The sequence below is a fragment of the Channa argus genome, chromosome 11 (genome assembly GCF_033026475.1).
Source record: "Channa argus isolate prfri chromosome 11, Channa argus male v1.0, whole genome shotgun sequence".
In the NCBI taxonomy this organism is placed as follows: Eukaryota; Metazoa; Chordata; class Actinopteri; order Anabantiformes; family Channidae; genus Channa; species Channa argus.
Genome location: NC_090207.1, coordinates 13996830 through 14015097, shown reverse-complemented (window position 1 = coordinate 14015097; position 18268 = coordinate 13996830). Strand labels below are relative to the sequence as shown.

The 18268-nt window shown below is 37.7% G+C and overlaps 1 protein-coding gene across 8 annotated transcripts in view; it reads left to right on the top strand.

The window, feature by feature from the left end:
- The window catches only part of osbp2b (oxysterol binding protein 2b), a 41927-nt gene extending 24099 nt beyond the window's left edge, over positions 1-17828 (top strand). For 7 of the 8 annotated variants that reach the window (XM_067522557.1, XM_067522561.1, XM_067522559.1 and 4 more), the window contains 13 exons: positions 2763-3013; positions 6843-7041; positions 7849-7969; positions 8522-8588; positions 9026-9178; positions 9280-9525; positions 9704-9824; positions 10396-10499; positions 11210-11305; positions 11792-11976; positions 12124-12344; positions 13003-13020; positions 14038-17828. In XM_067522557.1, coding sequence (XP_067378658.1) covers positions 2763-3013; positions 6843-7041; positions 7849-7969; positions 8522-8588; positions 9026-9178; positions 9280-9525; positions 9704-9824; positions 10396-10499; positions 11210-11305; positions 11792-11976; positions 12124-12344; positions 13003-13020; positions 14038-14180 — 1925 coding nt within the window. In that variant the 3' untranslated portion in view covers positions 14181-17828. The remainder of the gene's footprint in view (positions 1-2762; positions 3014-6842; positions 7042-7848; positions 7970-8521; positions 8589-9025; positions 9179-9279; positions 9526-9703; positions 9825-10395; positions 10500-11209; positions 11306-11791; positions 11977-12123; positions 12345-13002; positions 13021-14037) is intronic. The other variant, XM_067522558.1, reaches the window with a different exon arrangement.
- The last annotated feature ends 440 nt before the right edge of the window (positions 17829-18268 follow it).

Below are 18268 nucleotides of genomic sequence, written 5' to 3'. Positions count from 1 at the left end.
AACACCAGTGTCATTGTTCTCAGCTTAAACAAGCTTGTTCTCTGTCTTGTGTGCAGCTGTGAATGCAATAAGATTGCTGCTGAGAAAGTCTACCCCTGCAGCACTGTGGAATGTGACATTTGCCCTGCCAAAAAGTGGATTTTGCATAATATGAGATGTTTAAAGTTAGGCAAGGGAAAAGGTTTCTAAACCCCCAAAACGCTCTGAATTGACTTACCACTTTTCTCTACATTCTTGCAGATTTAGATTTTGATGAGATATCGAGCAGTGCCACTCTCCTTTCTGTTGACTATTTCGATGTCCTCATCACTACTGTCAGCACTGCCTTGTGTGTCAAGGTGCCCCATTGCCTACTCTGATATTGCTGATCACCAACCTTACCTATTTGAACTAGGTATTGATAGTTTGATGCAGAATACTGTCAGGAGGATGCAAGCCAAAAAAACAGTTCATGAACTTCAGACTCTTTATTGATTTATATGCACTTTTGTAAAAGCATCTGCATACTTTCCATGCCCAAAATTGGCAATAAGATATATTGTTGCATTCTAAGTTACACTCTTTTTGCAGTAAGAGGCAGCTTTCTTTCACACTATGCAGATGCAGCAGCATCGAAACACAAACACACACATTGTGAAAAAGAATGGAGTAATTCAGAACAGGAGGAAGTGTACATGATATTCTATTTTTTATTTACTTACTTGTGTCGAGCAAATAAACCAGACTGAGAAACTTCCATTCTAAAGGAATGTTAAAAATATTATGCTTAAAATGTAGTGAAAACTACAGTGAAAACATTATTTTTTTTACTAGTTAACATTTGCCAGCAACACAGCCACAGCTGCCTCGGGAATACAGGAAGCTTTTAAGGTGGAATGATTCGTTACTCTGAGATAGACAACTAGACAACACAGTGTGTTTTTATTAGTATTATTGCAGGAAATATGCTTAATGACTGGATCGTTCAGAAAAATAGATGAATGACAACAGAATTATGCAAATCTTTCTCTTTACTTCGAGAAAAAAGTGGCAAAGCCTGCAGCTTCTATGCTCCAGTATAATCACACCTCTAACCACATCAGACTAACACCACTTCCAACTACTCAAGAATTACGTTGTATTGTACAGAGATCCAAAAATGTATTCAGTGCATTTTGTGACGCAGTTAATTAAAGGTTTTGCAACTGGATTCTATGAAAAAAATACAAATAAATCAAATAGAAATAGTTAGTACTTTTTGGTCAGTATGTAATTCCTAAGTGGCATTTTTATTGAATTTACAGAATAAAATGCTCTGTCCTGATGTATATCATAATTGGCATATAATATTAACTACAGTATATCAGGATATGAAATGTTCTTATGACATAGCCTCTTAATATCAGCCCCTTTATTTAAACCTGCCACCTGCTTCAGTAAAACACCCAGTGACTATTTTGGCCTTCCTGTCTTATAATATTTGGTATGAAGGAACTCTTTTCTTATCTATAATGAAATATTTAGTCCTCACAGATATCACAAGCTGCACATTCTACATGAGCTTGCTTTTCTAGATCAGTGCTCTGGCTTATGGGTTCTTCAGTTTATTGTTGTACTTTCTCTAACTTGCTATTCCTGTGTTTCAAGTCTTGTGTTAACATTCTAATGCCATTGTCTTACAGTTTACAGTTTCTCACTGTATATTTAAAATCTTTATTTCTGTACCATATACTGTAGCTGTTTACTGCCTATTTGCTGCATCTAACTTTTCCTTATCTTGACACAAAAGGTGTCCTCAGCCTTCTTTGTCTCCAGATCTCTTCTTCTTCGTCTTCTTTTATCTGCTATATGTTTTCTCAGATCCTCAACAATTTCATCAACATCCATAACTGTACCTTCACCACCAAGGTCACTCTTCTCTGTCACAGTGATTTAAAAACTATGATCAGTTGTGCTCCATCCACAGCTGGCCATATCCATCACTTTGACATGCAGTATTTTTTTAATATCAAACATAGCTTTTTTAAATTCTCAGTTCTCTCAGGAGACATGTCCAAGTTTATACACATTCTTTGAAAGTCCTTGTTTTGCAGTAGAAGTTTTTATTTTGACATGTCTAAACTTGGCTAGAACAGTTTCAGCTTTTTTCTTATACTGTAATACTGTTTATAGAGCTGGGTCTTACCCTTGCTGAGAGAGAGAGAGAAAGCATGTGCTTACAGTGTGTGTGCGTGTGTGTAATGCAGAGCTGACACTTCTCATATGTTCTGTTTAACCTTGAGTAACCTCTTCTTAGTGACGTCATGCACAAAGGCAGCTGCTACAGCAAGGGCTCAAAAGCTGTCAATATTCAAATCTCCTGATGCACACATACATACACCCATTTACATCTGATTAGCTCCTAAGGTTATTTTCAGCTAGAATATACGTACTGTATTTATATAGGTATATTTATGTGTGCCATTGCAATTTGTAAAATTTACAAAAACGCTTAAATAAGTCAAGAATAGACCAATCACTGTGATTCCTTATTTGTTGATTTAAAAGTATAGTTTATCAAAGGAGGTCACTGTGAAATGAAGGAGTTGGGTATTTGTTCACCATTTTGGAAGGCAAGTCAATACATCTCTAAAGGGACACATAAATAGTAATCAGATGATATGAATGTTCAATTTAGCAGCTTGGTAATACAAAATTGACAACAAAAAATCAAGAAATTCCCAATTTCCAATTGTGCTTATTGATTGACATAGTTTTGTGACTTCTGACAATTTCTCTTCCAGATGACTCCGGGGATGAGGAGCCCACATCCCAGTCGGATCGCAGTGAGATTCAAGGCACTCTGAAGATTCTCGTCAGCAAGCTCGATGACCTCAGCACATGTAATGACCTGATTGCCAAGCACGGAGCAGCCCTGCAGCGTTCCCTGAGTGAACTGGAGGGTCTGAAAGTCCCTGTAGAGGGAGGCGAGAAGATCAAGGCAGTCAATGAGCGAGCCACCCTCTTCCGCATAACCTCCAATGCTATGATCAATGTAAGTAGCTGACAAGGAACAAGCTACAAGATGTGGCTGCAGTGACCAGAGACTGATTTGCACCTTGAATGATTCTCCATGATTAGTGTGAAAGAAATGCCAGTGAGGGTAATGTGAGATCATTTTACATCGTGGTATGTTAAACGTGAGCCACTGAGGTGAAGGCGAAGAGACTGAAGGTGTAAAGAAGTTAGTTTTACAGCCCACCAGATCCTGTTATACCTACTTTAGCACAACCATACCTATCATAATGTTTTATGATGATGGAAAATAAGCAGATATCACTTCTGTAACTGCAAAGGTGAGAGTGATTCCCTGTGCTTCAATGTTATAACTTTCAAGTTATTGATACAAATACCACAACATTTCCTGTTAAATAAAGCAAAGTCAGTTTTATTTAAATAGCCTAAAATCACCAATTTTCCTTAAAGGGCCTCTGCAACATACATAAAAATCTATCCCTATATTTTCAACTTAAGAAAAGCTCGCTCTAAAAACACCAAAGAATGACAGAAATCTCAGAAAGAACAGCCTTCTTTAATAATATAGAATAATATAAGCTGAAATCTTCGTCTTGTCTGCTAGATTTAGCAAAAAAGGACAACTTACATGACCAGATTTTCAGTCCACTTATTGTATCTGATTACTAACATCAAAAGAAGAAATGTACTGTATTTGGCCATGTTTCACTCTTCCTCAGTGGTAAATACCACTGGCTTTACAGTGTGTAACTAGTTGATAGTTGTTTAGGAAGGTTTGAGGTCTTTAAAGAATGATATTTGATATTATAGCTGGGGGGGGGGGGGGAATTGAACAGGAATAGTTCCTGCCTCCCTCCCTGGAACTCTCAACCCTTCACTACAGATAGACAAACAGACAGACAGACAGACAGACAGACATGCTCTGTCCAAAGCAAGACAATCATTCAAGGTTTGTTTTTCTTCATGCTCTTTCTGTGGAATTTTTTTTCTAAGGTAGATTTCTATTATTCTTGAGTTACAAAGTTTTTTTTTGTGAATGTAAAATGTGTATGCCTTTTTTGTTCTTGCTTCTTGTCTGATTGAGTGGTGCAAAATAGTTAAACGAAAGACTCCTTTCATGATTTAACAGCTGGTAATTTTTACCTTAAGATGTAAGGTAATAACAGATTGTTAGTCCTAATATGGTTGAGCATGTGCTATTTTTCTTGGTAACGATTTGAGCCATTGGGCTAATGAGAAAAAAGTCTTCACTTAAATTATTCTAAATTATTTAAAAGGTTGTCACTCAAAATGAACAGCTCCATGTTTCTTCTTCCTCTTTTTTAAATTAAATAATTTGGTCAATTGAAACTTACGGGACAAGCAATAAAATAGACCCTTTTGCATTGACTAACTCGTTAAAATGCCATTAGATTTGCCAAGAATGTTCTTATGATGAGAAAGAAGTGCTACCACACGCTCCCTGTAGCAAGATTTAGGATTGTAAATGGCTCTTCCCGAGCTGAGAGCAGCGCAGGAGAAGAATATTTGGTTTTCTGCAGCTGTGGGTTAGGACACTGTAAAGACATGTACTTAGACCTACTGTCTAAAATACAAATGTACTTTTTCAAAGAAATTGTATATGGCTTGAGCAGTAAAAAGAGACATAAAAAGAGTCTTGTGGTTCAGGGAATGAGAAGGCAGTAATGGCATGTCACAACAGCATGCTCTAAGTGACCATGTCCTGAGGAAAAAGTTGCACTCTAGCTCGTGTAGTGGTGATGTAACTTTTCACATGTGCCTCTAAATCCAAGCTCATTCTCTTTGTGAATGATGCATTGATTAATACACCTGACATGTGTTTTATTCACATATTCCTTATGTTATGCTTTGACACATCACTGTGCAGAGTTTTAATTTGACACTACATCTGTCAGTGCTATTTCTTATATCCACTCCTGCATGCCTATACATTTTTAGTTTTGTGAACCCTGTCACATGCAGTCTGTGTTCGTATTAGAGACTCAGCATAAAAAAGTGGAACTATCATACTTCTTGAAGTGGGTGTTGAGTTTCATATCAGTTATGTCTGAGGAAGTGGATCAAAATGTCACATGCACATCTAACATTTAAACTGAGGCTCAGACATAGATCTTTAGACCCTTCATGCAAGACTGCTAAAGGTAAGAGATTGATTGAGTGGTTTGTAATGGTCATACAGTATTTTAAGCAAAATAGAGTTTGTGTCAGAGATTCTCCAAAACACCTAGAGTATGTTTTAGATATAACCCTAAAAATCAATAATACTTCAGTACAATCAACACAATTGCACCATAATCATTAAATTCTCTTGGTCTGTATAGATCAGCTACTAATTTAAATGGCAAACAAATGAGCATATATAATTTTAATAACTCAGATTGCTGTACAATATCTCATGCTTTTCAATATCTCAAGCAATTTTTGCCCGTTTTGTTATGTCAAATGACTGAAAGGTTTACAATCAAAATATTAAAAAATAAATTCCCAGTCTTTTTCCAATGAAGCTAAATTACTCAAGAAATAATCTCAAATCCATGTAATGTAAGATCAGGATAACCTGTAGTTACATATATTTACTTTGTTAAGGTAAAAAATGCATTATCTCGATCATGATGTCATGTATATTTTAATTGAAATATTAATGTACTTATTTGGTGAGATTAAAGAGGTGTCATGCATATTTTACACTTATGTTACAAACATATTAAGCAGCATCTAATAGTTTATCAATGCAATGGTTTGTCTATGTGAGAGTCAGAAGCACTTTTTCAACAGACATACATAGATCACCTGTTTTCTGGAGACAACTGGAATCAAGGTTCACTGGGTTGTTGTTTCTCTTTTTGTTGCTGAAAGGTATACATCCTCATGGCTTTATTAGAAATTCACCCCTCTACCTCGCTCCCTGCAGCAACTAATTGTTGGAAAATGCTGAAGTTAATATTGAATGCCTTGGAGCATTTTGGACATTTGTTGCAAATACAGAGTGTAACCTCCACTCATGTAGGAAAGAACAATAACCAGGGCTGAAAAACCAAAAGAGTACTTGGTGGCAGTATAGCAGTTTCAAAATGATTGTTCAAATTTCTTTTCTCTGAAGGCCTATTTGCTGACAGTGAGAGATGGTCACATGACATTTTCATCATGCATGCAGTCTGCTGTGAGGTGTTATTTGGGTTCATTGACCTTTCAGTTCGATTTTAGGCAAAGCTGTCAGACATATGATACGGTGCCGATAATTGCTGACATATAATAAATGTTTGATCTAAAGTAACCTCTTTGTCTCAGCAGTGAAACCAAAACAGCAACAATGATGCCCCCTCTTGACTGAACTATAGTTTGATATTCAGCTCATCATTCAGAGATGTTCTGAGTTTACAGTCAGCTCTGAGACACATTTAACACAGCAGGGAGCCCCAGTAAATGCTTCAGAGACAGCTAATTAACATTTTGATGATAGTTGGAGACGACTGTGATAAATAGCCCTGATTAAAATAATTGTATCAAATATCTTTTGAACTTATTCTCCCTTATTGTAATCAGCTACCCGCAAACATATTTTAGTGTTAATATATTTTAGTCATAATATAGTGTATACTGTTAACTTAAATAAAGGTGCAAGCATTGATAAGGATTTTATAACATTCAAGGTCACGCACACACACTTTCAAATAAAGTATTAAGTAGATTTGAACAGGAACCAAAGCACACTGTAATATATTTTTTGCAAAACTCAAGCTGTTGCTCATACTGTAGCTTGCACATTACCTTATCTATGTTATCAAATTAAATCCTTAGTGACCTATGTGTTTATGTACTTACTCCAGGCGTGCCGAGACTTCTTAGACCTAGCAGAGACTCACAGTAGAAGATGGCAGCGGGCGCTGCAGTATGAGCGAGAGCAACGTACCCATCTAGAGGAGACCATTGAGCAGCTAGCCAAACAGCATAACAGCCTGGAGCGAGCGTGGAGAGAAGCACCCACGCTTGTTTCCAGTGCACCCAGTGCCCCTAACACCAATAAAGGTGAGAATGAGTGACTGTGTACTACTTGTGGATTTTTTTTTGGTCCTTGCTTTCATAGCTAAAAGTCATGTGTGACCTGAGGATCAATATTACAGACATTCTTTACTTGTAGGAAGCAAATTCTTAGCAGTCACACAAGATTTGGGTTACATGATAGTCAAGTCAGAGATTCTACTTACGGACCAAGGTTTTTGGACCAAGGCTTGTAGGTCCTGAGGTCTCTTAAACATACACGTTTTTGCCTTCAAAGCTTTAATGTACTGCACAACTGTACTTTCAAGAAAAAATGCAGCACTATTAATTTATTTTAAAAGAATAGCTTATTATATCAGGTGCCTACACTTTGATATTATCATAGAACAGCCAGCAGGGTTGATAGATGTAGGTAGGGATACAAAACATTTGTTTTTAGTGGAGAACAAGGTTTCCCTTTGGGCTACACTTCTAGTATTCTGTCATGTATACAGCCTAGTACTGGCTATAAAGGCAGTGCCTTTGCAGAAAAAGTAGTGTTTTCTCCTTGAAAAGGTTTATACATGTTACGAATCACTAAACATACTGAATATTCACAGTTGCAGATAAAATATTATAAGTTGGCCATGTAGGAGTTGCATCATTCAGACTAGTTAACCAGCCAGAACATTGGCAGTTTTGCTAAGCTTGTTATTCCTTGATTAATCGCTATTGGTATGTGATTATACACTCCACTCTTTTGAATTCTACTGAATTCAAACTCACCATGCAATGGTTCCGTTTGAACTGCATGCAGCCTCCATGTACTCACAGATTTATGTGTCCCAACTAAAGGGAGTGAGCGGTCACTCAAAGAAGAGGCAAGTGATGAAGATGAGGATACTGAGTACTTTGATGCCATGGAAGATTCCCCTGCATTTATCACAGTGACTGCCACTGAGAACTCACAGCACAGGTCAGTCTCACAGGGATCCATAGGGATCATGCTCTTTTGTATTTCTTCTTTATATATTATTGAAAATTAATAGAACTGAAAGAAGGATACTGGCAAGGTATTGTATAGGAAGATGTTGATATAAAGTGTTTCTGTATGTGAAATAAATAAATAGAGATTTTAATTCTGGATGACAGCTGAATGACGATGATGGCTCATAGTGTGACATCGTAACCTACACATGCACAAACAAATCATAACACTATTCACTCCTGGATATTTTAGATCTGCTCACTCATTGTTGGACAAATAACTAAAGATCCTCTGCCATGTCAGCTTTTGTGCATCCAGTTAAACCAGTTTTACCTTTTTGTTGTTTCAATACATTTCATTGCATCGCTGTTTGCTCAGACTGGAAACTTGACTGCAATACCCAACAAACATGTTCATATTTGGTGTAAGTGCAGATTTTAAAGAACTGATAGAAACATGGACAGCAAGCTAATATCACTACTCTCTTCCACTAGCATGTGTCCAATGTTCACTGAAGAAAATATTGTCATTCTGTTCCAGGCGATCTCAGAGTAATTTAAGCGGAGCAAGCGGAGGTCAACCCAATGACTGGAACCAGGACGACCAAGTAAGTTTCTTAAAATTTATTTGTGCATATAAAGAGGTCACTGTTTATTTAATTTACTCTCTCCACTTGCTGTTCTCAGTCTTCCTTTCTTATCCTACAGCCATCCCATATTCAAACTCACATGCAGCCTTTATCTGTGTTTCCTGTAGTCTTATTGTCATCCCTGTGGTGCTAAAGATACACAACTGCATCATTCGAGTAAATTTTAATTACCAGTCCAACATATGGTCTTCTTTCTTTTGGAGTTCCTTCTCTTTCTTACACAGACATCTCTTTTCTTCTTCTCATTTCTCTTTCACTTGCTCTGTCACTCTGGTGATATACTGCCACGCTGTCCATGAAGTTGAAAGTATTTCTGAAACTTGGATATATCGAATATTTTTTTTCTACAAAGTCAAAGTTTCACTTCCCCCTTCTACCCCCCTCACCAATCCCAGATGTCTCCAAGCTGTAATGATGTGTCAGGGAAGGAGCTGCAGCCCCGCAGACAGAGGCGGACTTATATTGCAGACAAGCCCAACTACTCCCTTAATTTATGGAGCATCATGAAGAACTGCATTGGCAAGGAGCTGTCTAAAATCCCAATGCCTGTAAGTGTGGGAGGCATAGTTCTCCTCGTTGGTGATGGGCTAACATAAATCTGTGTAAATTATACCTCATGAGTTTCACTACTTCATTATCTTATATTTAGGTAAACTTCAATGAGCCTCTGTCGATGCTGCAGCGTCTCACTGAGGATCTGGAGTATCATGAGCTTCTGGACAAGGCAGCGCGCTGTGACTCCTCCCTGGAGCAGATGTGCCTGATCGCTGCCTTCTCTGTTTCCTCCTACTCCACTACGGTCCACCGGACAGCCAAGCCCTTCAACCCCCTCCTGGGTGAGACCTATGAGCTTGACCGTCTGGAGGAGTTTGGCTACCGCTCGCTGTGTGAGCAGGTAAAGCTACGGGCATAGGACGATTTTGTTTACACTGTCAATTACGTGCATGCATACATTTGACTTATAAACTGGTGAGCTTAAGGTGTACTCAGCTAAAAGGTTGTTAAGTGGTTGCTCTTTATATGAACAAACTTTCTATTTAGTAGTTTAACTTTGTGTCTGTATTTCATATAAGGTGAGCCATCACCCCCCTGCAGCTGCACATCATGTGTTTTCCCAACGAGGCTGGACCCTTTGGCAGGAAATCACTATTGCCAGCAAGTTCCGTGGCAAATACCTCTCCATAATGCCTCTGGGTAAGACATTTTACATTCAGCTGGGAAACTAACAACATATACCTAAAATGTGCAAAGAGTAAGAAGGACTCTACATCCCACTTGAAAGGAAGAGACCACTGACCCTCCTCCCACATAATCTAATCCCAGAGGACAGGTTGTGAGAATAAATAAGGGAGGTTTTATGACCCCTCTGACAAATAGACAAAGTATTGATATAAAGTCAGCTCAGTATTGCTTTGGGACAGCAGAGAGCAGGGCTCTGTTGGTTCAGGTAAATGAGGGATTTGATCGATCCACCCAAGGGATGCAGTGATATGTATCTGACTTCGGTCACTTCTTGTGCCTGCTGTGAGGTGCAATGTAATAGAAAAATCATTTATGGTAAATTAGACGTTATCAATCTTTTAAGGTTAGGAAATATTGCCACTGCACAGCACATAAATGACGTTTTCCATTTGCTGTGGGTACTATTGACTATGTTCAAAACGGATTTAGAAACCCAAATTCTGGTCTCTAACTTTCAGTTTTCAATTAAAATTAGCTGTGATTTTCTTTTCTGTTACAGCCTTTTGTCCTTGTCTCTCCCCAGGTGCCATTCACCTGCAGTTCCACGCCAGCGGGAACCACTATGTGTGGAGAAAGGTCACCTCCACAGTGCACAACATCATCGTGGGGAAGCTGTGGATTGACCAGGTCTGTTTGCAAGCCCATCTCATTGGTAAACATTCATACAAATCTTCAGAAGCAGAAAGGAATCAGAGCAAAGCCTACTAGAACAAGAATATTACAATGTCTTGGAGCTTTGATCTCTAATTTCCTGTCATAAACATTCTCCATTTTTGGAGATGGAGGAGGAGGTGGGAGCGTTAGGCTTCAAAACACAAGAGTTGGGAATATTGAATCATGTATAAAGATTGTTTACAATCTTTCCATTCTCATCAAGCTTCAGTTTGCTAAGAAAACATCTGTGCCTGAATGTGCTAGTAGAACGCAATCAAGACAGGGACTGGGACTTAGCTGCATTAGCATACTAGTAAATTCAAAAATTTCACATGATATCGTTAAAGCTCATGTGCAAATCATTTGCCTTCAGTATGTTTATGTAGGATCTTTTACTGTGTAATGTATTGTACCTACCATTACTGCAGCAAGAAGATAAAGAAAAGATATTCAGGAGCTTTAAGATAGACCAATGTAGCAAGATATAGGGCTATGTTTAGAGATAATATCACTATCTTAAAACTACACTAAACCATCTAACTTTCTATGTTTGCTGGCTTGTCATGCCCCATCATGTAATTATGCTTAGTTCAGCATGTTTATGCTCTGCAATAAACACACTATGAAAAGGTAAATCTTACTAGCCCAAAAAAAGCATTTTCTGTTTGTCTGTATTTGTGTAGTCAGGGGACATTGAGATTGTGAATCACAGGACCAAGGAGACCTGCCAACTCAAGTTCTCTCCCTATAGTTATTTTTCCAGGGATGTTCCACGCAAGGTAAACTCTTTCTTTTTTTTTTTTTATTCAATCTTTGCTGCTACCTGATCATAGAATGATGTCATAGTGTGCAGGTTTAATTTGTGGGATGCTGCCACCTGCTGAACAGTACCAACAATTATATTAGAACTTAAAGGATGCCTTCAGTGATAATGAACTTTTTTCAGCTACAAGCAAAAATTATTTAATATGGGGAAGTCAGGGGGATGTTTAAAAGCATTATTTGATTACTATTAAACCCTAAACTAAAGCCATGTAGAGCAAGTTGAAAATTGGTGAAGTCACCCTTTAAAGTATAGTCAAGTAATATAGAAGAAGCCCAAGTCATCTAATTTGAAGTCACCTAAGTTACCTGAATACATTATACATTGCTCCCTTTCTTGGTAGTGACTGATTTGAAACTGGTGAAACATTTGGACTGACAGAAAGTGAATTAATTCTTCTGCATATTAAGTCTATTTTCTTGTTTTCTTTTGTTCTCACCAGGTGACAGGTGTGGTGGCAGATAGTGGTGGCCAGGCTCACTACATTCTCTCTGGTACATGGGATGATAAGATGGAGAGTGCCAAGATAATTCAGAGCAGCCGAGGGGGCAGTGGATCAGAGGGAAAGCAGAAGACAGTCTATCAGACTTTGTCTCCCAAACTGCTGTGGAAGAAATACCCTCTACCGTAAGCATATGTCCTACCTGCCTTGGAAGGCAGAACAATACAATTTATGAGTCATAGCTGTTGTGTTACTGCTGCAATGTTTAGTCAATATCATTGATTGTAGGACATCACACTGTGTAACTTCTTTCAATATCCCCATACTCTCAGGGAGAATGCTGAGAACATGTATTACTTCTCTGCACTGGCACTGACCCTAAATGAGCCTGAGGAAGGAGTGGGACTGACTGATAGCCGCCTGAGACCAGACCAGAGGTTGATGGAGGAAGGGAGATGGGATGAAGCCAACTCAGAAAAACAGAGACTAGAGGAGAAACAAAGGGCTGTGAGAAGGAGGAGGGAAGCAGAGGCCTCAGATGCTCTGGATGAAGGTATGAAATGAGAACAGGAACAACATAGGTCTTTGTGTCAATCATCAATACAATAGAAAAAAGTCTACATTTAAAAAATCTCATGTTCTTTCCTGAAATACAAAAGTATGTTCCCAAGAAGCTCTTTGGTAAAATATATAAAAAAAATAGTCTCCAAGCTTATAACTGTGTTGGGTGCACCACATAGAAACACGACAAAGAAGTCTACTATGGTTACTGTAGATCTATTCTCTTTCAGGGATCACTCAGGGATCACACTGTTAAAGGTGGAACTGATTTTAGCCACTTCATGTGCTGACATTAACAAATAATGAAACATCAACATTTATTAGTTCATAATATTTTTTATAAAAAACACAGTATTTTAAAATGAAAACCACCAGGTGGTACTAACATTTTGACTAACATTTCTTATGATATAAAAATGTTAGTGGTTATTATTCAAGAAGGTGGGTTCAATTATGTAAGTTTATGAATAAACAGAAAAGATAATACAGTTGGTGCAGAAGCGATAAGTACATGGGGAACTCTTCATCTTGTGGTGTGTGTGTGTGTGTGTGTGTGTGTGTGTGTGTGTCCGTGCATGTGTTTGTGTGTGTTGTGTGTAGCCTAGATTGTATTGACTTGTCTTTCTTTTCCTCCCTCTATTGGTGGTCAGAGTGTGATTATGACTCTGGTGAGTGGGGGTTGCCCTGTGCCCCTCTTTTGTGCATCACTCCCACACATAAATATACACGCACACATGCACACACTCCTTATTCTTTGTGTATCCTCTGTGTTGTCTGCCTCAGTGTGGGAATTGCATGATACCCCTTTCCTGTCTCCAGATAAAGACTCAAGAAAATAATGGACTTTTTCCTGCATACATGTTCACTTAAAGCTGGCCCAAAAAATATGTTACATCAAATAACATAACTTTAAATCTACAAGTGGTATCAGTGTGATGTGGTGAAGCCACATTAGCAAGTAATTAATGTACACTGCAGTGTCATCCCGTCCATTTGACTGGTTTAAATCCTTCGATTTTAAATGAATGGTGTTTGCTACAAATAATGTAGAGTACTGCTTCTAAACCATTACATTTCTGTAACTTTTCACATATAAAACACCTATCGGGAAGTTGAGTCATGGCAACTGGACATTTTAGTTTAAAACAATTCACTACTATTTTGGTACTTCAGTCTGACAAAAGTTGTGCGGTTACTTCTGTGTCTCACCTGAGGTGGCTTGTTATGAAGATAATATGGTGATGGTGTGAGTATGGGAGAGTGGTTAGTATATGATAGTCACGATTCCTACAACTCCTTATATCCCCAAAATGGGTGATTAAGTGTGGTCTCCTTGGCGGATGTATGAAGAATTCTAAATTTTCCGGGGATGGATGATAGGAGACAGATGTTTACTTGGGTACATGTAAACACCACTGAAAGTCCCAAAACTGTGGCAATAAATTTCTCCTCTGCCATGATCAATCCAGGTTCTTGTACTGCAGATATCATGCTCAATTTACTGAAGCCTTTGAATTAAACGTTGTCACCTATACATGCGCTTGATTTACATTCTGAGCTTTTCTAAATGCTGTGCACAGCGACCGATTCCTTCCCATAAATACGAATTGCCTGCAAGTGTGGCTTCTCCACTAGATTGCAACTCAGTGCTGGCGATTGAGTAACGCCTGTGCTTCTTCCTATAGGTAGAGAATACGAAGGCTACCAGCCGTTGTGGTTTCACCAGAGGAGGAACTCAGTCACTGGAGAGACAACCTTTGTGTACAAGGGTGGTTACTGGGAGGCAAAAGAGAGACAGGACTGGACCATGTGTCCTGACATCTTCTAACTAAGGGACTGACTGTGGATCACCCTAATTTCTTCACACAGGAAACTGCTCAGCTTTTGGTCCTCAAGCAATAGGGTGTAGTTGCCTTATGAGCAGTGGATCTTTGTGAGCATGACAATGTGTATTTTTTTACACATTCTCGGATTACACTGTACCTCTGTATCCCATTGCTCTGTTTCTGCTATGGGGGGAAAAGGGGGCGTTCACTGTGTACTCCTCTTAAACACTATACTGGAACAGCAGTGAGGTGTGATGTTCTTACCAGACAATAAAGGCACCTGCACACTTCCTTAATCAGGTGCTCTGTAAATGCTACCCACAATGCACTTTTCAATGATCACCCCATTACAGAGCTTTACAAATTTAATAAAAACCCATATAAAAGCAGTTCCAAACTATAGATCAATAACTATGAGACAAAAGTTACATAGAAACACAAAACACGTCATTATTTCTGAGAATTACTGTCCCTATCTTGTTTTATTCAGCACAATTGATGTTATGCCTGCTTCATAAATTTTAAAGTAGCTGCTGTTTTCTCTTTCCAGGAATGAATTTCAGTGCTCATTTTTGCCCCTTTTAGATGCTTCAGAAAGAGGGAACTTTTTATTAAAAAATATGCTGTGTTTAAAATTAAATACAGAAGAAGTTACCATATAAATCATTACAGAGGAAATATGTAATATAAAATAGTTCATCTAATACATTTTTTTCAAACTCAGCTGACTTAGAAATTTCTTGCTGCTCATTTTCACACTAGTAATGCATTGCACTGAGGAAAAAAGACATTTTGAAATTGATTATAAGTTAAGAAACATGCAAGAGTGCAGAAATACTTTTTATTTGGTGTGTTGGGGGGTTCCCTCTATGTGCATGCAGCTAGTCTGTTTGGTAGATTTAGAAATAATAGAGCTGCTTATCCATTTCATAGTTGATAATGTTCATAATGAATTGCCTCTAAGCTTCAATGCATTTCAGTCATGGAAACATTTTTCAGACATCTTCTATTTGTGATTCTGATTAGCAACACTCTCCAGTAGACAGTCCTTTAGTTGTAACACATTAGTGTAGTTGCAGCTTTCAAATATTCATATCACTCTCCTTAGGAAGCAGAATAAGCACTGTTCACTGTGGTTGACCATAGGTTAGTACATATCTCTTTGTGGATGTTGAGAAAAATTTACTCTGTAAATGTACTTTGCCTTGTCTTCTGGTGCGCTCCCATAGCAACACTCACTGTACCATACCCCTGGTGACTATTTTGAGTGATATCACGTCAGTAATGCAAAGTATTAAGCCTGCATCAAATCACTTAGACAGCCAGTAATTACCACCCAATTACCACATCCAAGATCATATTGGTTTCAATAGTGTACATCGCACAAGCTCCATGGCCTCCATAAGTGATTGATTTGTAGTTTAGCTGTTTCCAGTAGGACTACAATTTGTGACACTGAGTGGTTTGTCTGAGGAGTCCCAAGTGGCTTGAGCGGATCGGAAGTCAAAGGTTATGGAAGCAGACAGGGCTGGTTCCTGTTATACACCACTGTGCTGTCGGCTTTAGCCACAGATGACTGTCCAGCCATTGCTCAAGGCTCAGCACAGCTCACATGTGTAGTCCTTTCCTTCAGTGTTTGTGGACATGCTGATCTGGGATCAGCCATGAAGGTATCCTCAGACTTTATGCCTTTATAATTGACTGAACAAGGGAGAGAATTCCCTGGCCTGTGCACTACAAGTCTACAGTGACAAGAGTTTTAAAAAATGTATTTTTTTTACTTTACGTTAGGAATGTAGAATTCAAGGCTGGAGATATTCTATCTACTTTCTATTTGTGTGAATACTTTGTGAAAAATAATGATATTGTCAAATGAAGAGTAATTACAATAATCTTTATCTACATTAGCTATAAATCATTGAGCAAGTCTGTAAAAAAAAAGACAGAATGAGCTTGAAGGATTTGCTGTAATTTAAATTTTTAATTTAGATTTATTCAACAAAGATTGAAAGTAACACTGAGGCAACTGCAGTTTGTCTGTAGATTCATCTTTTATATTTACCAAAACTGGCTTAACACACTGAATTTTTATTTTTATATCCTTGATACTAACACATTAGAAGCTGTGATCCAATTATTTCTTCTGATTTTGCAGCCCATAAGGATGTGAAAAATGCACCGGAAAATAAATTAATCCACATTAAAACACTACTCCATGTCGAGTATTTGGCTGATGCAGTATGTTAATATGTGCTCTTAAATTTAAAAGTGTTTGAGATTCATCAACAATGTATTTTGGATTTGTTTGTCATGAGCACAGTTTAAACAATCCTTGTCATGAGCTCCAGTTCACAACAACCTGATAAAAGGAATCCCTTTTTATATTCTTAACCTTTTTCCAGGCTTTAAGCTAAGCTAAATTAACCAACCGCTGGCTTTAGCCTTACTCTAATCTCAAGAGATGTCCATCGTGAAAAATGGACATGTAAATGAGTTGTTGTCCAAGGGTGTCACTTATATGTTTTGGGAACTACTGCAGCAAATGTTTTCATTCAAACTATCATTGTACATTTATTTTGTATCATCATGCATAGTCATGACATCTGACAGAACAGAAATCACTGCTAATGGTGGGAAAGATACTGGTTTGTGATTTCATTTCTCAGCTGTCAATTTGGGCTTTACAAGAGACTTTCTTTAATATAATGTGTTGGAGATGATTTTTATATTTGAGAATACATATTTTATTTTGAATGATAATGGAGAGTTCATGATACATTTTAATCAATATATTTCGAACTAATGTGACCTCAGTATGTGACGGTGACTTGCCTACAGACGTTTTCTCACAAAGGGCCTGTACAGTATTGAACAGCTGTAGCAATAATGCAGTGAGGTGTACATTTTTTAGTAGATGGCTTTTGTTGCTTTAAACAAAAAGGTTGTCTGCTTCATGCAGAAAGGGGAAAAAAACAACCAAAGTGTATGTGGAGGGTATATATATAAAAAAACAAAATCATCTCTGTTCCCTATCTCAGAGGGTTATAATGTAAACTCCTCTCATTGATTCTCTGATTTCATCTCACCCAACTCTTAGAGTGACTAACTTAAATTTTGCTTTAAATTGTGCTTTTATTTTGTTCTAAATCATTCTCATGGGTGCCATGATTCTTATGTTGGTGTCTTCGTACTGCTTGTATGCATTACGAGATTGATCTGTGTGCATGTGTGGTGCACATATCCTTCTCATTCAATGCTGCTCCGTTTTGAGGCAGAACTAAGTTATTAAAGATGGGGAGATTTTTCTTGCCTTGTCTATACTAAACTAATTTTCTCCTCGGACTGTGACTAATGACTTTGTTGTGACATGATAGTGATGTTAAAAAAAAAACGACAATGAAAGTTATAGGTCACATTCCAAAAGCGGCCTGGTACAGGAAGACAAAGTTAGTTGGCCCGCCTTGACCACTACTCTTACTCCCCATATCTAAATAGTTGTATTCAGGTGTAACTGCAGATTCAATTGAGATTTTGCTTCTTCTTTTTTTAAATTGTGTATTTTTCCCCTTGATTTATACTTGTATAACATTGTCTTTAAACAATAAAGACACAATAATGAAAAAAGAAGATAATAAAGTTGTTACTGTTGACACTGAATATCAGTCTGCTTTTTTTCTAACAGAGGCAGTTAGAAGATGGGTTGAGTTCACTTGAAATAGTTGAGACTACTGTTGGCCAATTTACGTATAAATAGGTATTTCCACTGTAGTCACTACACTAAACAGTCTGAGAAAAAATAATAGCAAAACTGTAGAAGTACCAATGTAAAGATACATGCAGAACCAAAAATAAATAAAATAACCATAGATATTTCAGGATGCCTTGTGTTTAATAATAAACTAATTTTAGAGCAATTATAAGTTGTACAGTAAAATAAGCCTGTTAAATTCAATGGCACGTCTAAGCATATTTTTGTGGCCTATGAGGGAAAAGGACGTAGAATAAGACACAGAATAAAACAGAATAAGTCAGAAGGGAAATTGTGTAAAATATGAAATAATTTGTGTTGGATTTGAATACTTCATAAAGG